Raw genomic sequence first — 17,309 nt, 5'->3', positions numbered from 1 at the left:
AGAAACATTACATAATTACTTGGAAACAAGCTAATACATAGACACATAAGCTAACAATGAAAAAAAATACTTGACCAACAATGAAAAAAATTACAGCATAAGAGATTTAAACGATGCTTTCCAAAGAATAGTCTTATACAATAACACATTATATGATCTGTTACGTATTTGATCTTCTTCTGATGTGATTTGAACGCAGCTTCAGGATGAACTTTTTGTTCACAAACCAAATCTTCAAAACCGATGTCTCCAAACATAATTCCAAAAATAGTCACTTTGGTACTATTTAGTCCGTACCAAAATCCTTCCAAGATATTGTAGGTTTCTAGTCTTCCCGACTTGACACCAATTATTAAGTGTATGCTTCAGATTAATGCACAAACAAAGCATGGTTAATGCCCTAACAAACACTATTTCCCAACGTCCAGAGAGTGGTGCAACAACATCATCCAACCTTTTAGATATATAATTCTTCAAATGTCTGAGTAACCAAATTTCTTGATTCCATATTGCCTCTCTTATCCATATTGGTCACACGTAACAGACATCAAAGGTCTTTCGTCTCCATCCCTTACAGTGATGTGTATGTTGGAAATACAATTTGATAAAAAGATAAACAATTTTGTGATGATGCAGCCTTCTTCGAGTCTCTCCCGGCCATGGCGGGATGCGAAACTGAATTCTCAAATATTAGTTGTGAATATTGAACACCTCTATGAAATATATTAGGGCGGAGACAGTGCATCAAACAAAACAGAATAAAACCGAAGCATATATTGAACATCAAAAAGTACAACTCCTAGAGGGAGACACATACAGTAACAGAGTTAGACTCCATCACCGAAGGAAATGACACACTTGAATGATAAAGCAACAAAAATAGTAGATCATAATTCGTGTGGAATAAATCAATTAACAAAAAATAAAACAGATGAAAAAATTCCGGTGACCGTAGCCGCTGGAGACGTTTATTCGATGTAGAAAAAAATTGTCTGTCTAAATCATGTCTTTTGTCGCTCACTAACATATCAACGGTATAAAACATACAATATAATTAAATGTTTACTAGAAACTGGATTACTTAATATGAAAATAAAATGCTTTAAAATATGACATATCTACAAATAAGATTAATATATTTCGTTTGGCAAAATTTAAATTTCTAAAACAATCAATAGCAAGAAAAACGCTCCTAAAACATATATTTACACATTTTGGAGATATGTGAGGTGGGTTAATTAGGCTGCATTCATATTAACATGAAATGTACAAAATTATTGAAGGAAGACACGTAACTCTTTCAAAAACATGTAATCTATCATGTTTGAATATGAATGATAACACAATAATAATACTAACACAAATCATTAACATGCCTAAATGAAAAATACATTAGCAATGATCAAGATATCTTGACTTTGACCAAAGAAGGATCAAGATATTTTGGAATAGCAAAAAAATGCTATGTGGAGTGAATCGGATAAGAACTGGATACATCATAGATGATGTATTCTTATAGTGTATATTATCTCTCTATTTGCAAGGGGGGGGGGACAAAGACGTGATGAGAAAAAACAAAATATGTAAATTTATTTCATATTACATGAATTAAATAACAAGGTAGGTATACATTCTTCTAACCAACCAGATATTTATATCTTTGTTTCTTCTCACAGATACATATAGAGATCAAAATTGTGCAATGACAAGTTTCGTACTCATAGATTTATGTATATTCCCCCCCCCCCCCCCCCCCCCCCCCCCCCCTGTATTTATTTTTACTTCGATTATATAAGTATATGTTAGTGTATTTTAGATAGAGACGTTATAGTGGTTGGTGTTGACTATCAATAAAGCATATATGTGGACAAAATGAGTGAGTAAATTGTAAAAAAAAAAGACAGTAAGTTTAACTGAATAATTAAATCCTCGTTACCATGCTAATTAGTATTTTCTATTTTATCGAATGCTAATTACTTAATTAATATTCTTATTCTATGTAGTGAACATAAATTTGAATATTTATTTTTTTTAAATCATCTGGACAACAAAAATCGAAGATTTATCTTTCATATTATTTTCTTTTTAATCTTTGTTGTGTGCTACTTCTATAGTTTTCAACTTTTCATTTGTATAATGTCAACGTGAAATATTTAAGGTTTTTTCCAGAAAAGCTTTCAAGTTTACTTTGGTTCGAAGGATAGTCACATGGAACCGGTCCACGTCCATGATTCTTTTGGCTTTTTTCGAGTTTTGTGTACTTTCTTTATCCCCTGCACACGGTATTGACCACTGTTTACTATTTTCACTCACGCTTATAGACCATTAATCTCCTTTTTATCACTGTTGGGTCCCATTTTTGGAAAATCAAGTTTAACTCAATACTCGAACGAGAAACGATAATCGTTAAAAAAATCATGTGGCGATAATTAGATTTAGATTGAAACCAAAACTTACTCTAAATTTGTAGAAAAAATGGCACATGACTTTGACTAGCCGCTGCGATGTCGTGGTCGAACGACCTTAATATTGATTAGTTCACCCAACAGCTAACCGTGTCCGTCGATTTGATTGACTTTTCAACACGAATCGTTTTGTGGTAATTTAAATCTGACGGCTACAAATGGAAACGTGGAAGGAGGGAGTAGGACCTACAAAGAGGAGTCCCACAACGTAATTAAAACCGGTCAATTTGATTTTAACACAACTCAAACGTGGTGGTCCATTTTAACGTGCTGCCCAACACGGCTTAGAGAAAAGCACATATCAATGCGCCAATAAGGTCGAAACGATAATTAATTTATTATAAAGTTTAATTGAATTATTGTTAGTATTACGTTTTGAAATATTTTAAATTTTCATATGGGCGTGTAGGGTTTTAATGCGACAAAATATTAAGGCGAGAAAGATATAGTAATCAATTTTCAAAGACTTTATATGGTGTTTATGGTTTTAAAATCCGCAATTCCAATATTTAATGAACGAAAAAGATGTTTTCAAAATTTGAATATCCACCGGAAGAACACACAGGTGTCGTATGCTGTTACGTAGAATATTCATGTCCCAATAGGACATAAGAAATCTAGTAATCATATTAATTATTTGGTCCTGCCGTATTTATGTGACATGTTCTAGAGTAGAAGCAAGTATGCAAGACTGTAAACAAAATCATTTAAAAAAAAAAGCAAGTATGTAAAACGGTTAACCCCAAACCGGTGAAACCCCACACACAGCTCTTCCTGAACCAGGAGGACTTAACCGAGTTTGATTAGAGTCGATCACATATTAACATTTGGTTGGGACATTTACACTATATCGCATCAATTTCGGACAGTCTTGTTGTTGATATCAACAAGTCATCAACACATAGTTCAGATACGTGTGAAAGACTTCATACTTAAAAACTATTACATTGGAGGGTCCAACATTCAGATATATATAAAAACGAATGCAGATCTAAGAGTTCGAAATGAAGATCATTAACTTAATATTTGTTATAGTGTTATCATATATCATAAAGATTCCTTATAAAGTTACACAACTCTACAGAAACTGTATCTTATCTAACACTTCTTCTCTCCCTTGCTATGTTATCGACCCTACATTGCATTATCCTTGATTACGGTTCAACTTAAAAGCAAAGCTAACTACGCACACAAGAACATACACAAATCGTTTTTCCCATATGTGCAATATTGAGAAGAATGAGTAACCAAGATAAATACTATAAGAGCCAAAAATAATGTACTCACTTGGACGGCTTCTTCTGACATGAGAAACATATGGAACCTCAATTTCAGATCCAGCAAAGGATACCACCCTGGTGACGGCAACTCTCTTCCTTGAGGATACGATAATAGACCTGACCTCAGATTTTCAGATAGATTCTGATTTCTTTTCACCTGGTCTGTATATGGTTCACAAATTGTCAGACTGCAATAAACCTGAATTGATAGCTGAGTCTAATTAAAAAGTTTGCAAGTAAACAATACTGACTCTAGGAGGAAAAGCAACAGAACCATATTACTAAAAGGAAAAAGGATTGATACACTTTGGTCATAAAAACCAAAAATTTGATTCAAATCTAGGATAACCACTCCCTGTATATGTATTTATGTAAAGTGCTTCAACATGTAAATAACAGTGAGAACCAAACCTTGAGAAATTTAATGTGGGTGGGACAACCGAGGAGGTAACCCTTGGGCAGGAAGGTAGCCTATAGTCTGAGAAGCATCTGATGCAGTATACATATCCGACTCGTTCACCTCCAAAATTTCTTCATCGGTTGCAGGCACTAGTCTCCCATCTCCTGCAACCTAAGAACCATTTCAAGGCATTTATATCAAACAAGAGGATCAACTACAAAAGCGAAAGACACAATTTGTAATCTATACCCAGACAAGCTTGTAGGCAATCTGAGTTGTTGGGTGTGATCCTTGTCTGAGCACTGCCCTTCAAACAACTCTCTGCACTCCTCAACAACAGTTCCAACCACAGTACCCATGGTATATTTAACTCAAACGCACATCCTGAAATCCAAAACAAGTAAAATGATAAATGTGCTCAACAAGTGAGACTGAATCCACAATAAAGGATGCTGCTGAGAGATTACTATGTACTATTTCACATCAAACGCTAAACCAAATTTGATTCTCATTCAAATAATACCATCAAACAATTCAAAACAAAAATAGTACTAAGTTTCAAAGTAACTATTTTTATCACAAAAATAAGATTTTGAAGAGGAATGAAAACACTAAAAGAAAAACTTTTAACTCCACATCTTGAAATTCTGCAGAATTTAGCAATTGACAAAACAGAATGAACTACGCTCCGTTTAGGAATGTATAGTAGAGCTGGGGATTTTATCCGAAATACAATTTTTTTCTTTATTCAAATTGTAAGTCTATTGTTGGCCTCTATGGTAGAATCAGTCAGGGGCCTGATAGGCGGTGGTTTACCCTGTGGTGGATATCAGCGGTTCGAGTCCGCTTATCTCCAACTCGTGAACTTAGCCGATACAAAGCTATATGATAGCACCCAATTTTTTCGAGTTAAATTTGATTCGATTCGTTATTCGTTTCGATTTGATTCGAATATTCCGGATATCCGTAAACCTTCGAATCAAAGCAAATACTAAAAATCAATATCCGTTAAAATCGAAGCAAATCACAAATATTAAAATTTTGGGAAGCGAATGTCCGATCCGAACCGGTAATATATAAATCATGTATATCTTGATTTTTTAAATGTATAAAATTATATAATTGTTATTCTAACATATGATTTGACAAATTCTATTCACATTATTACTTATATAAAAATATTACATAAAAGGAAATGACTAAATTTATGACAATTATAATTTTTTCTTAAGTTTTGTCTTATTATAAATTTTAAATAAGTTTAATTTTTTTTACAAAATATGTGGATTCACTATTTATTTTAATTTTATCTTATATATCATGCAAACAATATTTTACAAAATAAATTTGTATCAAATTTTTAAGATTATTTGCATTAATCAAAACATATGAGATATCCGTACGTATTCGTAAATATCCGCAAATATCTATTTATTTTTGGATATCCGTTTTTTCGAATATCCGTATTTTTTCGAAGCAAAGCAAATCGAAAAATTAGATATTCGTAGCATACAAAACAAATCACAAATACTTTCAAAACTCGGATATTTGATCCGTGTCCAGGCCTACCGTATACATAGCTTATGAGTTTATCACTTAGGAAGCTTATGTCCGATTTTGCCACGTCAGTAATAATGCCAAAACAGAATGAGCTACGCTCCGTTTTGTGTCACGTGTATAAGAACACCGTGTAGTCTAGTACATCTAAACTAGGATTACGCGCCGACTGAGAGTTTGGAAAACGGAATGAACTTTTCATGGAGTAGGTAGGTAGGTGGGTGGGTATTTCTGTTACTCCAGATTTAATTGTGGTTAAGTTATACATAATTGTCTTCTATAACTTTTACAAACTAAACCACACTGTACAAACAATTTTTGGTAGCTTATGTTTACCAAAAAAAAAAAAAAAAAAAAACAATGGCCTGTTTGCTGCTGCATCTTTCAAAGGCTAAGCATAAACCCATCAGGAGGTAAAAGCAACCGCATCAAGATAATTAGTGTATTTCTTTTCATAAACATGTGAAGATCTTTACTAGGTCAAAAGAGACCTACTCCAAATACTCAGCAATGAATGTGTTTGGATAACCAAACAAACAACAATCAATGTGATTTAATTCTTCAACCTAAACAGTTATTAAGCATCAAACCCTTTTGATAAAAGAAAAAGCATCAAACCTAATCTTAGACTACAGTTGAACATAATATGCTATTTTTGGAAAAGAAGTCTAGTGGGAAATCTTAAGTGGTTGAGATGGAAATGCTTGTTTTTTAAAAAGAGACAAAACATAGAATCAATGATAAAGGACGACATGTGTGATTGTGAACAATGTAAGGAGCTTCCGAACTCCCAAGAACTTTGACATAGAGAGTTCAGAGAGACTATTAAACTCCACTTTCAATGTAAGCACTGTCCCTAGATCCTCTTACACCATCAATTCTTGTGTGAGGATAGAGTTGAGATGGAAGTGCTTGTTTTTTAAAAAGAGACAAAACAGAGAATCAATGGTAAAAAGACAACATGTGTGATTGTGAACAATGTAAGGAGCTTCCGAACTCCCAAGAACTTGGACATAGAGAGCTCCGAGAGACTATTAAACTCCACTTTCAATGTAAGCATTGTCCCTGGATCCTCTCACACCATCAAATCTGGTGTAAGGATAAACTAGAGATTGATCAATGCTATGAGGCTTAGTTTAATAAGAAACAATTTTTACAAAAAGAATAATCTAAACCAAGAACGATGACTACTACTACCACTAGCGGTAGTTTAATATATATCAAGTAAGAACAAGCTACATCATAGTATCATCACTAGGTAAGCTAATATAGAATGAAAGAAAAACATTTATCACCAAAAAAAAAGAGAAGTAAATAAGTACTACTAAACGAGCAAAACAATCTATCAACTGTGAAATATATGAAGAAAGTCTCAAACGTTATCAGAGCCACATAACGCCACCATAATAACGTTTAAGATAAGGTTGCAACTTGCAAAATGAAAGGTAGGTATGGACTTTGGACACCTTGCAGAAAGAGAAAGAATGATATAATAATCTTATCCTGGTTTAAAGTCACTCTTTCTCTTCTAGAGGGTTACATTGAGTTGTTGGGAAGATTACAGTAGTAACGTGAGGAGGAAGAAACCGTATCTTTGCAGTTACAGACATGGCCAGTACTTCTCTACCTTCATATCTCCTCAGTCAAGGGCCCTTTTTACTATTCTATTGTTCGAATCAAGTCTCAGGAGCTAAATGTAGAGATGTGATGTAGATGATTATACTGCAACTGATTGTGAAAGGGACTCGGGTCAAAGCACTTGTGAATACAAAAGAAAGGCTGTGGAAGCATGCATCTGCATGAAGTTGACATGGTTCCAAATTCCAATTACTACTAAAATTATTTGCTTTCTCTTGCAAATTAATTTGGAGGTTTAATGAAGCTGCAGTATGTTTATGAAAGCAGCGGTAAAGTCATCTACTAATTGATCAGACCAAACATATGTTGAACTTCACCGCTTGGTTTCAGCAACAAAAAGTTTTTTTTTAAGAAGCAGGGTGCTACAGCCAAAGGAAGGCGCTGCTCGTTTGTGTGTTGAAGCTCTTAAGTGTGATCCCACCAATAGGATTGATAACAATTTTTTTTGCATTTCTATGAGTTAGTAAAGAAGTAACAAGTTTTACTGATGCTGCTGCCAGTACAAAGAAGCATTACTATTTATGAGGCTTTTAATTCTATAAGGTTTCGCATGGAGCAAGGCTGTTTCTGACTGGGAAGGACAGTTGATGAAAGTGATGCAGAGACAGGGTGAAAAGAAGTAAAGCTTTGAAGTTGAGATGAATATAACGTTAGAGATCATCATTGTCTATAAACATCTTTATGTTGAAGGAGAGAAGAAACTCCTGCATATTTGATATGAGTCTCTCGATATATTTTTTCCTCCTATTATACTAATTCAAATTTGATTTTATTTTCTGTTAGAAGAAAGTACCATGAGTATTATAGCAAGCATGAGATCTTTACCGGAGCATGGGGACCCTGCTATTTACATCCCTACATTATTGTAATTTAATAAGATATCCACAAGAAAGTTGATTGGAAGTGTGAGCCAAGAAATTTGAATATTACAAAAAAAGTGCAATACCAATACATGAAGTGAACTAAAAGGTTGGCTGGATTCTCTTGTCCAAAAGCCAAAAATAAATAAATAAAAGAAAAAGGATAGGAGGAAGTAAAGAAGCTTTCTGTTGTAAATCAACTTGGAGGAATAATGTGACCTAACTAAAGCTAAAACTACAAGTTTCTGTTGTCTTTTTGACTTTAAGGATCATGCAAGCACATAGGCAACAATGATCATCATCTTTTATTCTCTTTTATGAACTTCTTTTGTTAGATAACATTATAGTACAGTTCAATTCCTTTTTCCTTTATTTCTTAGTTTCATACTTCATTTTATCTAAAATCAAGGTCAATATGATTATATGAACATTTCTAATCTTTTAGTTACTGCAACAACAACAAAAGGTCTACAAGTCAAATCCAGAACAAAAGAAACCACATACTCTACACATGATCAGTCTGATTAATAAAAGATGAACTTCCTTTTATTCTCAGAATTAAAGACATGAACTCATTTCAACAGAACTTACAGAAGTGAAGTTGTTAATGTCTTTTTTGTTCAACAACAACAAGTCATTACTTAAATCCACACTCAAATTAGCACCGAATCTACATAACATTACCCGGATCTAAATATTTTTTGGTTGTTGGCCTTTCCATCAGATTTCAAGGTCCCAGTGGACTCCCCTTCTGATGAAGCATCAACTGATCTGGCGAAAGAATGAGAGAGATCACCATAAAGACTTGCCACAGTTCTGATATTGTTATTGAGCTCTCTTATCAAACGAACATTTCGACCCAAGTGATCTGCTTGTTTGGACTCATGGTTCTGATTGATCTCGTTGATCAAAAGCCGGTTTTGCTCCAAAATGTATTGAACCTGAACAAATCTCTTCTGGAAATTCTGCAGCACTTTGCCATCCATCTGGTATCTTTCTCCATATCCAGAAAACACATCTCCTTCCATTCTTGATTCCATTAAGCTCAAATCTTGATTAGTCTTGTTCCTGAGATTAACAATATCAGTTAGAAACAAAAGAGGGCTTATTAAAATCTACATGCAAGACAAAAGGGAAAGACAAGTCACATTTAACAAGACTGTTTAATTCTGCTTCTCCCGTTGACCTTGTCTATAAGCTTTTGATCTCACATAATAAGATCCCAATTTTTACACTAACATAAAGAAAAAGATAAAAAGTCTTCTTTTTCAGTTATATTATCAATCAATCAATCAATCTCAGAACCCTTAATTTAGGACAAGATACCAATCAATGTTTTTTGTGAAAAAAGATCTATATGTGTATATAGATAAAAGAGAAGAAGTTATAGCTGTTCTATAAGTAGCCTAGAGACAGAGAGATAATATCATCAAAAGTAAAAACCATTTCTATATGATTCATAGCAATAGGTAAAGTCTATAAACCTCAGACACTTAAACCAAAAGATTCATATCTAAGAAAAAAAAAAAAAGAAAAATAATGTTTTGATTTCCTTACCTCTGGATAATTAGCAGAGATGAAATCAAGATTATATTTTCTTGGGAAACAAAACCAAAGAATCTTATTTCTCGAGAAAATTATATGACAATTATTGGATGCTGGGAAAGCGAATCTATTTGTCCTCTCTAGACAAACAGTCTGAGACAGAGAGATTTAAGAGGAATATATAAATAAATGATTCTTATCTTTTTTCTTTTCATTAACTATTTTTTTGAAAATGATTTTTGCTCTGCAGCATCAGTTTTGTAGATTTATTGTTAAAGGTGTGCCAGTGCAGACATCTGGAGCGTATAATCATGACCCGACCTGTAAGATTTGTTTTATCTTATGTCTTAATTGGACCTGTGTATTTCAGGTAAAGAATCGGGTAATCGTGGCAGGAGTAGTAAATGTAATATTTAAAATTGTTATATGAAATGTACTCTGATAAACAGTGTTTCCAAACCCCGACATAGATCTGCGGTCAAACCGATAAACCCAGTAATCCGGTATGTAAACCGGTTTGGATTACAGGAAAACCCCATAATTAAAAAATCCGACAAAACCCACAAAAAATCTTTAAAACCCGGCTACCGGTTGAACCAATACATGAATTTTAATTCTTTTTTCCTAGGATTTTTCAGTTAATTTGTTTTGTATTCTAATTAATAAGTTAGTTTTTAGTTTTTAAAAAGCATATGATCATGTTGAACATGAATCTATTAACAAAACTAGTTGATGTGATTTGGTATTAGTTTATTTTTGATATCGATAATTTATTATAATTTTATGTTTTACTTTTATCTTATTTTGAATTTAAAGACTAGATTATTCATACTAGACATTTAAATTCTTATAGATTTTAAGTTTTGATATATTTTCATTATATCTCATGACTCTTAGTTTGTTACAAAAAATTTAAATAGTCTAATTTGTTTTGATATTTTTTATGTGAAATGAAAATAAAAATAAAGAAAACGAAATTAAGTATTTTTCCAAATGATTTTAAAACATAAAAAATTTCTTATATTTTAAATATCTAATATATTATTATATAAAAAATTAATTTATTTATTAACTCGCGGTTCGTCTGCAGTCGACTTAGTAACCCGGTGATCCGGTAAGTTGTATGGTTCAGTATCAGGTCGGGTTTCTAAAACACTGCTAATAAATGTTTAACTCATTTATATATATTTTGGAGGCGTTATTGGTTTATATATATTTTTAACTCATTTATAAATCTATATAGTATTTACAAATCTAAATAAAATATACAGATTTTCAAATCTAACATATAAATTTTAGATAATATTTACAAATCTGGAGGTTTGTCCTCGGATTTGAGTTTTTTTTTTATTTTTAACAAAAAAATCTATACAAATCCATTATGAAATCAAATTTATTAGTAAAATTCATATGATTGAATAACACGTAATTTGAATTAGAATTTATAAAACCAATAACATATGATTTCAATACAAATTTTAAAATAATATAACCAATAACACTTTATTTATTGTAGATTTCTAAATCCATTAAAATACACCTACCAATAACCCTTATTATAAATGAGTTTTCAAAATTCATAGTTGAATAACAATTGATTAGTTATTTTAATTCTAATCATGCCAAACTTTTCTAATGAATACACCCTCTTATTTTCTTTACAATCTTTCCTGCCAAAACTTCACATATGGGCCGGAGCATATTTGTTAAATATATCTTTGGGTTAGTATCAATTTTTCAGCCCCATGATTGGCAATGTACAACAATGCTTTAACATAGAAAGATATCATTCTTGTTTTTGACCCAAAATAAATAAAAAGTAAGATATCATTCTGTTTTGACCAAACAAAAAAAAGAAAAGAAAAATTAAAAGAAATATGGACTTCTTTGTGTAATAGCCATATTTCAAATATAAATTAGGTAAGTAACACTGATTTTGACATAATTAGATTTCATAACATTTGTTCCATTTTCTCCCGGTTTTATCCTTCTTTTAAACCGGTTTTCAGTTACACGAATAAATATCAATATAAAAATGTACGGTGGTGTTGATTACCACATCGACAACCAAAATGAATATGACGGAACAAACTAAATGAGTGACTGGTATAGAATGAACTAAATACAATAGTACATAAATGAAATTATCAAATAATATATTATATTAGAAAAGCATAATGTGTTTATCTACAACTGTTTTCAATGTTCATATATATCTTATAGATGGTAAATAACATAAAAATAAAATTATAAGCATGTAAACATAACTCTTTCATCATATGAGAACATTCAAATGAAAATATAAATAGAATAGAACATGCTGAATGGTATAGTTTACTATTGAAATTATAAAATGGTTTAAATATATTATACTATGTATGTCTTTTGAACAAACTATACTATGTATGTCTAAAATTTACAAATAGTAGGAAAGGAGGTAATGTTTACCCTAACGTCAACTCAAACATTTCATAAACTGAGCGCAAAACACTAATCACTAAACCTTAAAAAATAATATAAATCCTAACCCAAATATCAAAATATGCAAATAGTACATAATATATAGCCTTATTAAAATAGAATTAACGAAATAACATACATTATTTCAACTGATTTGACAAGCATCGATGATGTGAAGAAGAGAATCGGAAACGCCTCGACCGTAACACCGTCATGGTATGTAGGTTTCAGAAGCGAAAATCATCATATCGTAACGATGACAGAGGGCAGGGTGGTATGGGTAGAAGAAAAGTGGTAATAGTTGGTAATCAAAGAAGAAGAATGTATTTTGAGCTTTAATTAACCGGATACTAGGGTTTAATATAGTATATATTATTGAAATAATGGAGGTATGTTTTTTAGTTAGACATTAAATTATGATTTTTTTGTAGCTATCCAGCTCAATTTTCCCAAGAAATATATCATTTTTGTACGTTTACTCTTTACTTCGCCACACATGTGCTAGTTACATTACATTTTGCTGAATATTTATAAGAATATTTCTTTACCTTCTTCTAGGTGTCAAATAGTGTCTTCTAATGGTTCATCAACTGTAGCTCTGGTCCAAACTCAGGGGCAGATCTACTTGTGTAGAAGGTGAGGCACATACTCCATACTAGTCACGTGTACGCCACCTGGGTTCGAATCCCGGCCACTGGGGAATTAACATTTCGGCATCGCCAGGGACAGAGAACCGAAACGTGGCAACACGTGACTAGTCTGGATCACTTATGTGAGGCCAGGATACCTCTGTATAATTAAAAAAAAAATATTGAGTAGGCTTGGGACTTTTATCTAAGATCCAGATTCAATATGAGATTCGATTCGGATCCGATCCGAAAATATGGATATCCAGAAGGGCCGAATCCGGATCCGGATAGTAAAATGTTGGATCCGTCAAAGCCAGATCCAGATCCGGATATCTTAAATTTTTAGTCTGAATATCCGGATGCGTAAGTTTTATTAATAACTATTTCAAAATAGTTATATCTATTTATAAAAACTATTTTTATTTAATATAATTTCATTTTTATAATAGTATATATAAATTTTATGTAAATTTTGTAATATTATACATAGAGATAATTAAAAACATTATATATCTTTTTATTTTTAAATTATTGTTAATATTTTATATATATAAATATTATTATAATTTTTTATTTTAAAGATCCCGATCCGTATCCGGATATCCACCGGATCTTACAATTTTTAAAAAGATATCCGGGCTTTATGTAAATTTTGTAATATTATACATAGAGATAATTAAAAACATTATATATCTTTTTATTTTTAAATTATTGTTAATATTTTATATATATATATATTATTATTTTTTTTATTTTAAAGATCCCGATCCGTATCCGGATATCCACCGGATCTTACAATTTTTAAAAGGATATCCGATGCCCGGATATCCGAAAACCCCAGATCCGGATAAAGATAATAAACTTATGGATCCGCCGGATAAGGATCCGGATCCGGATACCTTAAAATTGCTTGATCCGTCGTAGGCCTAATTTTGAGTATGCAAATCTAGCGTATTTGGTTAAACAAGGTCAATGGTACCACACACTTCACGCTTGACCATATTTTTCCCATCTTCTATTTTTATTTATTTTGTTATTTTCAAATTTAACGTTTGCAATTACTCGTTTTCTTTGTCAAAGGTCTAATTTCATATTTTGACTCTACTCATTTCTTGTTCTCTTAAACTTTATTAATTTAGTTATATATGTCTAATTTGTCAGATTTTAAATACCAATTTTGAATTTCCAATTACTTATTTTGTACTCCTTCTATTTGTAGAAGGTGAATATTTTCTGGTTTGTACATATTAAAAAATATTAAATCTGATGATAAATATATTATTTTATGATTAACTATTCAGTGATATGCTTAATTTTCTAAAAGTTTGTAATTTGCTATTATTAACTCTATAAAATGTATTGAAAACTTAAAATATATATATATCTTAAAATATAAAATGCTATTATTAATCTGAACCTTTTTTACTTGAATTGATTCATATATATTTTTATATCCAAACTACCTAAATTCGTCAAAAAATATTTATTAGATACGATTCGAATCAGTTATTTTTATCCGGAAATAATTATAGATACAATTTGTTTGGATATTTTGTATCCAACCTATCCAATTTTATCAATAAAGACCCCAAAATAACTAATGTATTTGACTTATGATTTTAATATTATTATAATTATATATATATATATATATATTTTATATATTTTTGGATATTCATTCAGTTTTCGGTACGGATTAGATTTGGTACCAGTTTTTTTTGGATCGTTCGAGTATTTAGGTTGGGTCCAGTAGGATTCGGGACCCTGATTTTGAATCGTTTCTGGTCGATTTTTTCGGATACGGATATTATGCCCTGAACCTAAGATTGGTGTCATCAAATGCTCACTCTTTTGTCTGTTCTTCTCAAAACCTCCACACCTTGGCCCGAGTCCACTGGCTTCTCCTTTAAACCACCCGAAATCTTCGCAGCAATAAATATCAATGTCAACATCATCATTCAGATCACAGCGATCCAGTGATGAAGAACAGGCAGTCAAAGAAAAGACGCATTTTGTTTGTATTCAAGAGTGGTCCTTGTTCTTGGACGTCCATAATGGTTAAGCTTATCTCCATCTTTGAATGTTCACCACACACTTCATCCACCAACCTCTCTACATAAACACTGAACAGAACAGAGAAAAACAGAGCTAAAAGTAACGAGTTAGTTCTTACACCAACCAATCAAAATGGTGTGCGCATTATCTTCCTTTTCCGGCTTAGGCACTCCCGGTAACACTACCAACATCATCAGTGCTGCGGTTACACCAGGTTTTGCCGCTCAGTTCCCTGGTCTAAACGGTCTAGGCCTCTCTACCGCTAGACTTGACCTAGCTCCTAAAGGTGTGATCCCAATTAATGCACACTCACCTTGGTGCCTCTGAGGTTCTATTTGTCCTTGACGGTGCTATTACCGCTGGGTTTGTTTCCTCTGCCAACTCTGTCTACGTACAGACACTAAATTAAGGAACTTTCGGTTTGGGTTTCCGTAAAGTCTTTAACCCGCAATTACATACGCATATATAATAGATACATACAAATATATGTGTATTAAGGACCCAAGAGCAAGGACCACCGACAATCATGCTCTTAGTTCGGTCTACGCAGCAATTATTCTGCATGATATGTATGACTTTAACCCTCAAATGACCATAAGAGCATCTTTATCCCTAAATTCCAGTAAGGATTTTTTTTTTCTGATTAAAATAAAATAAAAAACGTATTAATCGTGGACCGTCACGTGTCGGTGGGGCCCACGAACAGCGCAAAAAACACACAACACACGTTTTTTATTTTGCATACATAACATACGGTTTTTTCTGAACCGTGCCCCCCTCGTAAGAGACGCTCAAAAGAGAGCGATAAAAATGCTCTAAATCCATTTGGATCTTTCTTTACTATTATTTTATCAGTAAGGCCCATCATTACATTTCTTTTGTATATATACATACATGGTTTCAGACTAAATCATTTTATAGAAAGTTTCAGGGGAAATCAAATCGTAAAATGGCTTGATGTAATGTAAAAATGATTCATTGCGGTGCAAATGAAACCGTCGGACATGAATTTCCATTAAAAATAAAACCGTTGGATCTTTCTTTTTTTTTGGCAAATTTTTTTTTTAGGCAAACGTTGGATCTTTCTTTTCATATGTTCTATTTGAAAAAAAAAAGTCTCAATCCCTTATATAGCACGTCTTCAACTGACCAACATGCTACATCTGACCCGTCATGGAGCTGAAGGGAGGAGATGTACGAGAATAACAGCAGTTGCTTATCTGATCTTGCATTTGGTAAGAGCCAGCCCGAGGTTGTCCGTAGATCAGCAACAGTAGCATCAATGGGGATGCCCATCAGTGAAGGACCATCTGAAGCCAGGTATGTGAATAGAGGCCCAAAAGGTGTCCAAGGATCCCACCAAAAGAAAGTGGATTCACCATTTTTCACAGAGATTTTCAAAAAGGGTAGAGCTTTTGGTCTCATGCCAAGGATTTTCCGAAACATCCAAGAGTAGCTGTAGTTCTTTCCGTTCAACGCCCAAAAGGAGGAAGAGGAGATATATTTATTTCTGATCCATGCCACCCAAAGCGAGCCCGACCTAAAGAAGATCATCCATAGCAGTTTAAGGATGCAAGTCTCGTTCTAGTGCATAATATTACGTAGCCCCAAGCCCCCTTCAGTCTTTGGGATTGAGAGCTCTTCCCACGAGACCTTTGCACCCGTGGAAATGCCTATTGTGCCATGCCAGAGAAAGGAGCTGCATAAACTGTTAATTTTCTTCATCACACATTTGGGCAACAGAAACGCCGACATCCAGAATCTTGTTATACCCGCTATTACCGAGGATATGAGAGTGAGCCTTCCAGCCATCGATAGAGTCCTTGAAGTCCAAGACTCCACTTTCTTTTTGATCTGGAGAAGAAGTGGATCATAATATTTTAAAGATAGCTTCTTGGAGCTTAGAGGGAGACCCAAATAACGGATAGGCAGGGAAGCTTGAGATAGTCCAAATCTTGCCTGAAACCTCTGAATAATATCATCTGGAACACCGCTGCTGAACAAAGAGGTCTTTGCAATATTCACTGATAAGCCAGAAATAAGCTCAAAATCAGCGAGGATCTGCAAAACTCCTTCTAGCGACTTCTCTGAACCATCAAGAAAGATCAGTAAATCATCCGCGAAGCAAAGGTGAGTCAGTTGCATTTCTTTGCAGTCTTGGTGATAGTCAAAAACGCCCTCTACCGCGGCTTTATTAAGCATCAAAGAGAGAACGTTCATCATCATGACAAACAAAATTGGAGATAGAGGGTCCCCTTGGCGCATGCCAGTCTTACTTTTGAAATACCTTGAGGAGACGCCATTGATGCTTACCGAGAAGGAGGGAGAGCAGATGCAAGTTCGGATCCAGGAAATGAATTTCGCAGGCAGGTCGTAAGCAGCGAGTACACTGAGGACAAAATCCCATCGGACCGAGTCAA

At 33.2% G+C, this 17,309-nt stretch overlaps 2 protein-coding genes across 9 annotated transcripts; both read right to left on the bottom strand.

The window, feature by feature from the left end:
- Positions 1-3,461: 3,461 nt before the first annotated feature.
- Positions 3,462-9,706, bottom strand: LOC125587184 (protein ELF4-LIKE 2-like). Of its 8 annotated transcripts, none has more exons than XR_007323632.1 (5): positions 9,349-9,706; positions 4,613-9,268; positions 4,395-4,529; positions 4,157-4,316; positions 3,462-3,907 (listed from the first exon to the last, which is right to left on the bottom strand). XR_007323632.1 is itself a non-coding variant. In XM_048757367.1 (2 exons), coding segments are annotated over exons 1-2 (390 nt in total). In that variant the 5' UTR covers positions 9,351-9,706; the 3' UTR covers positions 3,462-8,880. The 8 variants fall into 8 exon arrangements, 1 of the variants encoding a protein (XP_048613324.1); XR_007323633.1 differs by having other exon boundaries at positions 4,777-9,268; XR_007323635.1 differs by having other exon boundaries at positions 4,401-4,529; positions 4,777-9,268.
- Positions 9,707-16,473: 6,767 nt separating this feature from the next.
- LOC125584206 lies at positions 16,474-17,154 on the bottom strand. The gene has a single exon (XM_048752302.1). The coding sequence runs from the start codon at positions 17,152-17,154 to the stop codon at positions 16,474-16,476; it is 681 nt and encodes a 226-aa protein (XP_048608259.1).
- Positions 17,155-17,309: the final 155 nt, after the last annotated feature.

The sequence above is a fragment of the Brassica napus genome, chromosome A2 (genome assembly GCF_020379485.1).
Source record: "Brassica napus cultivar Da-Ae chromosome A2, Da-Ae, whole genome shotgun sequence".
NCBI lineage: Eukaryota > Viridiplantae > Streptophyta > Magnoliopsida > Brassicales > Brassicaceae > Brassica > Brassica napus.
This window is presented reverse-complemented; position numbering and strand designations above follow the sequence as displayed.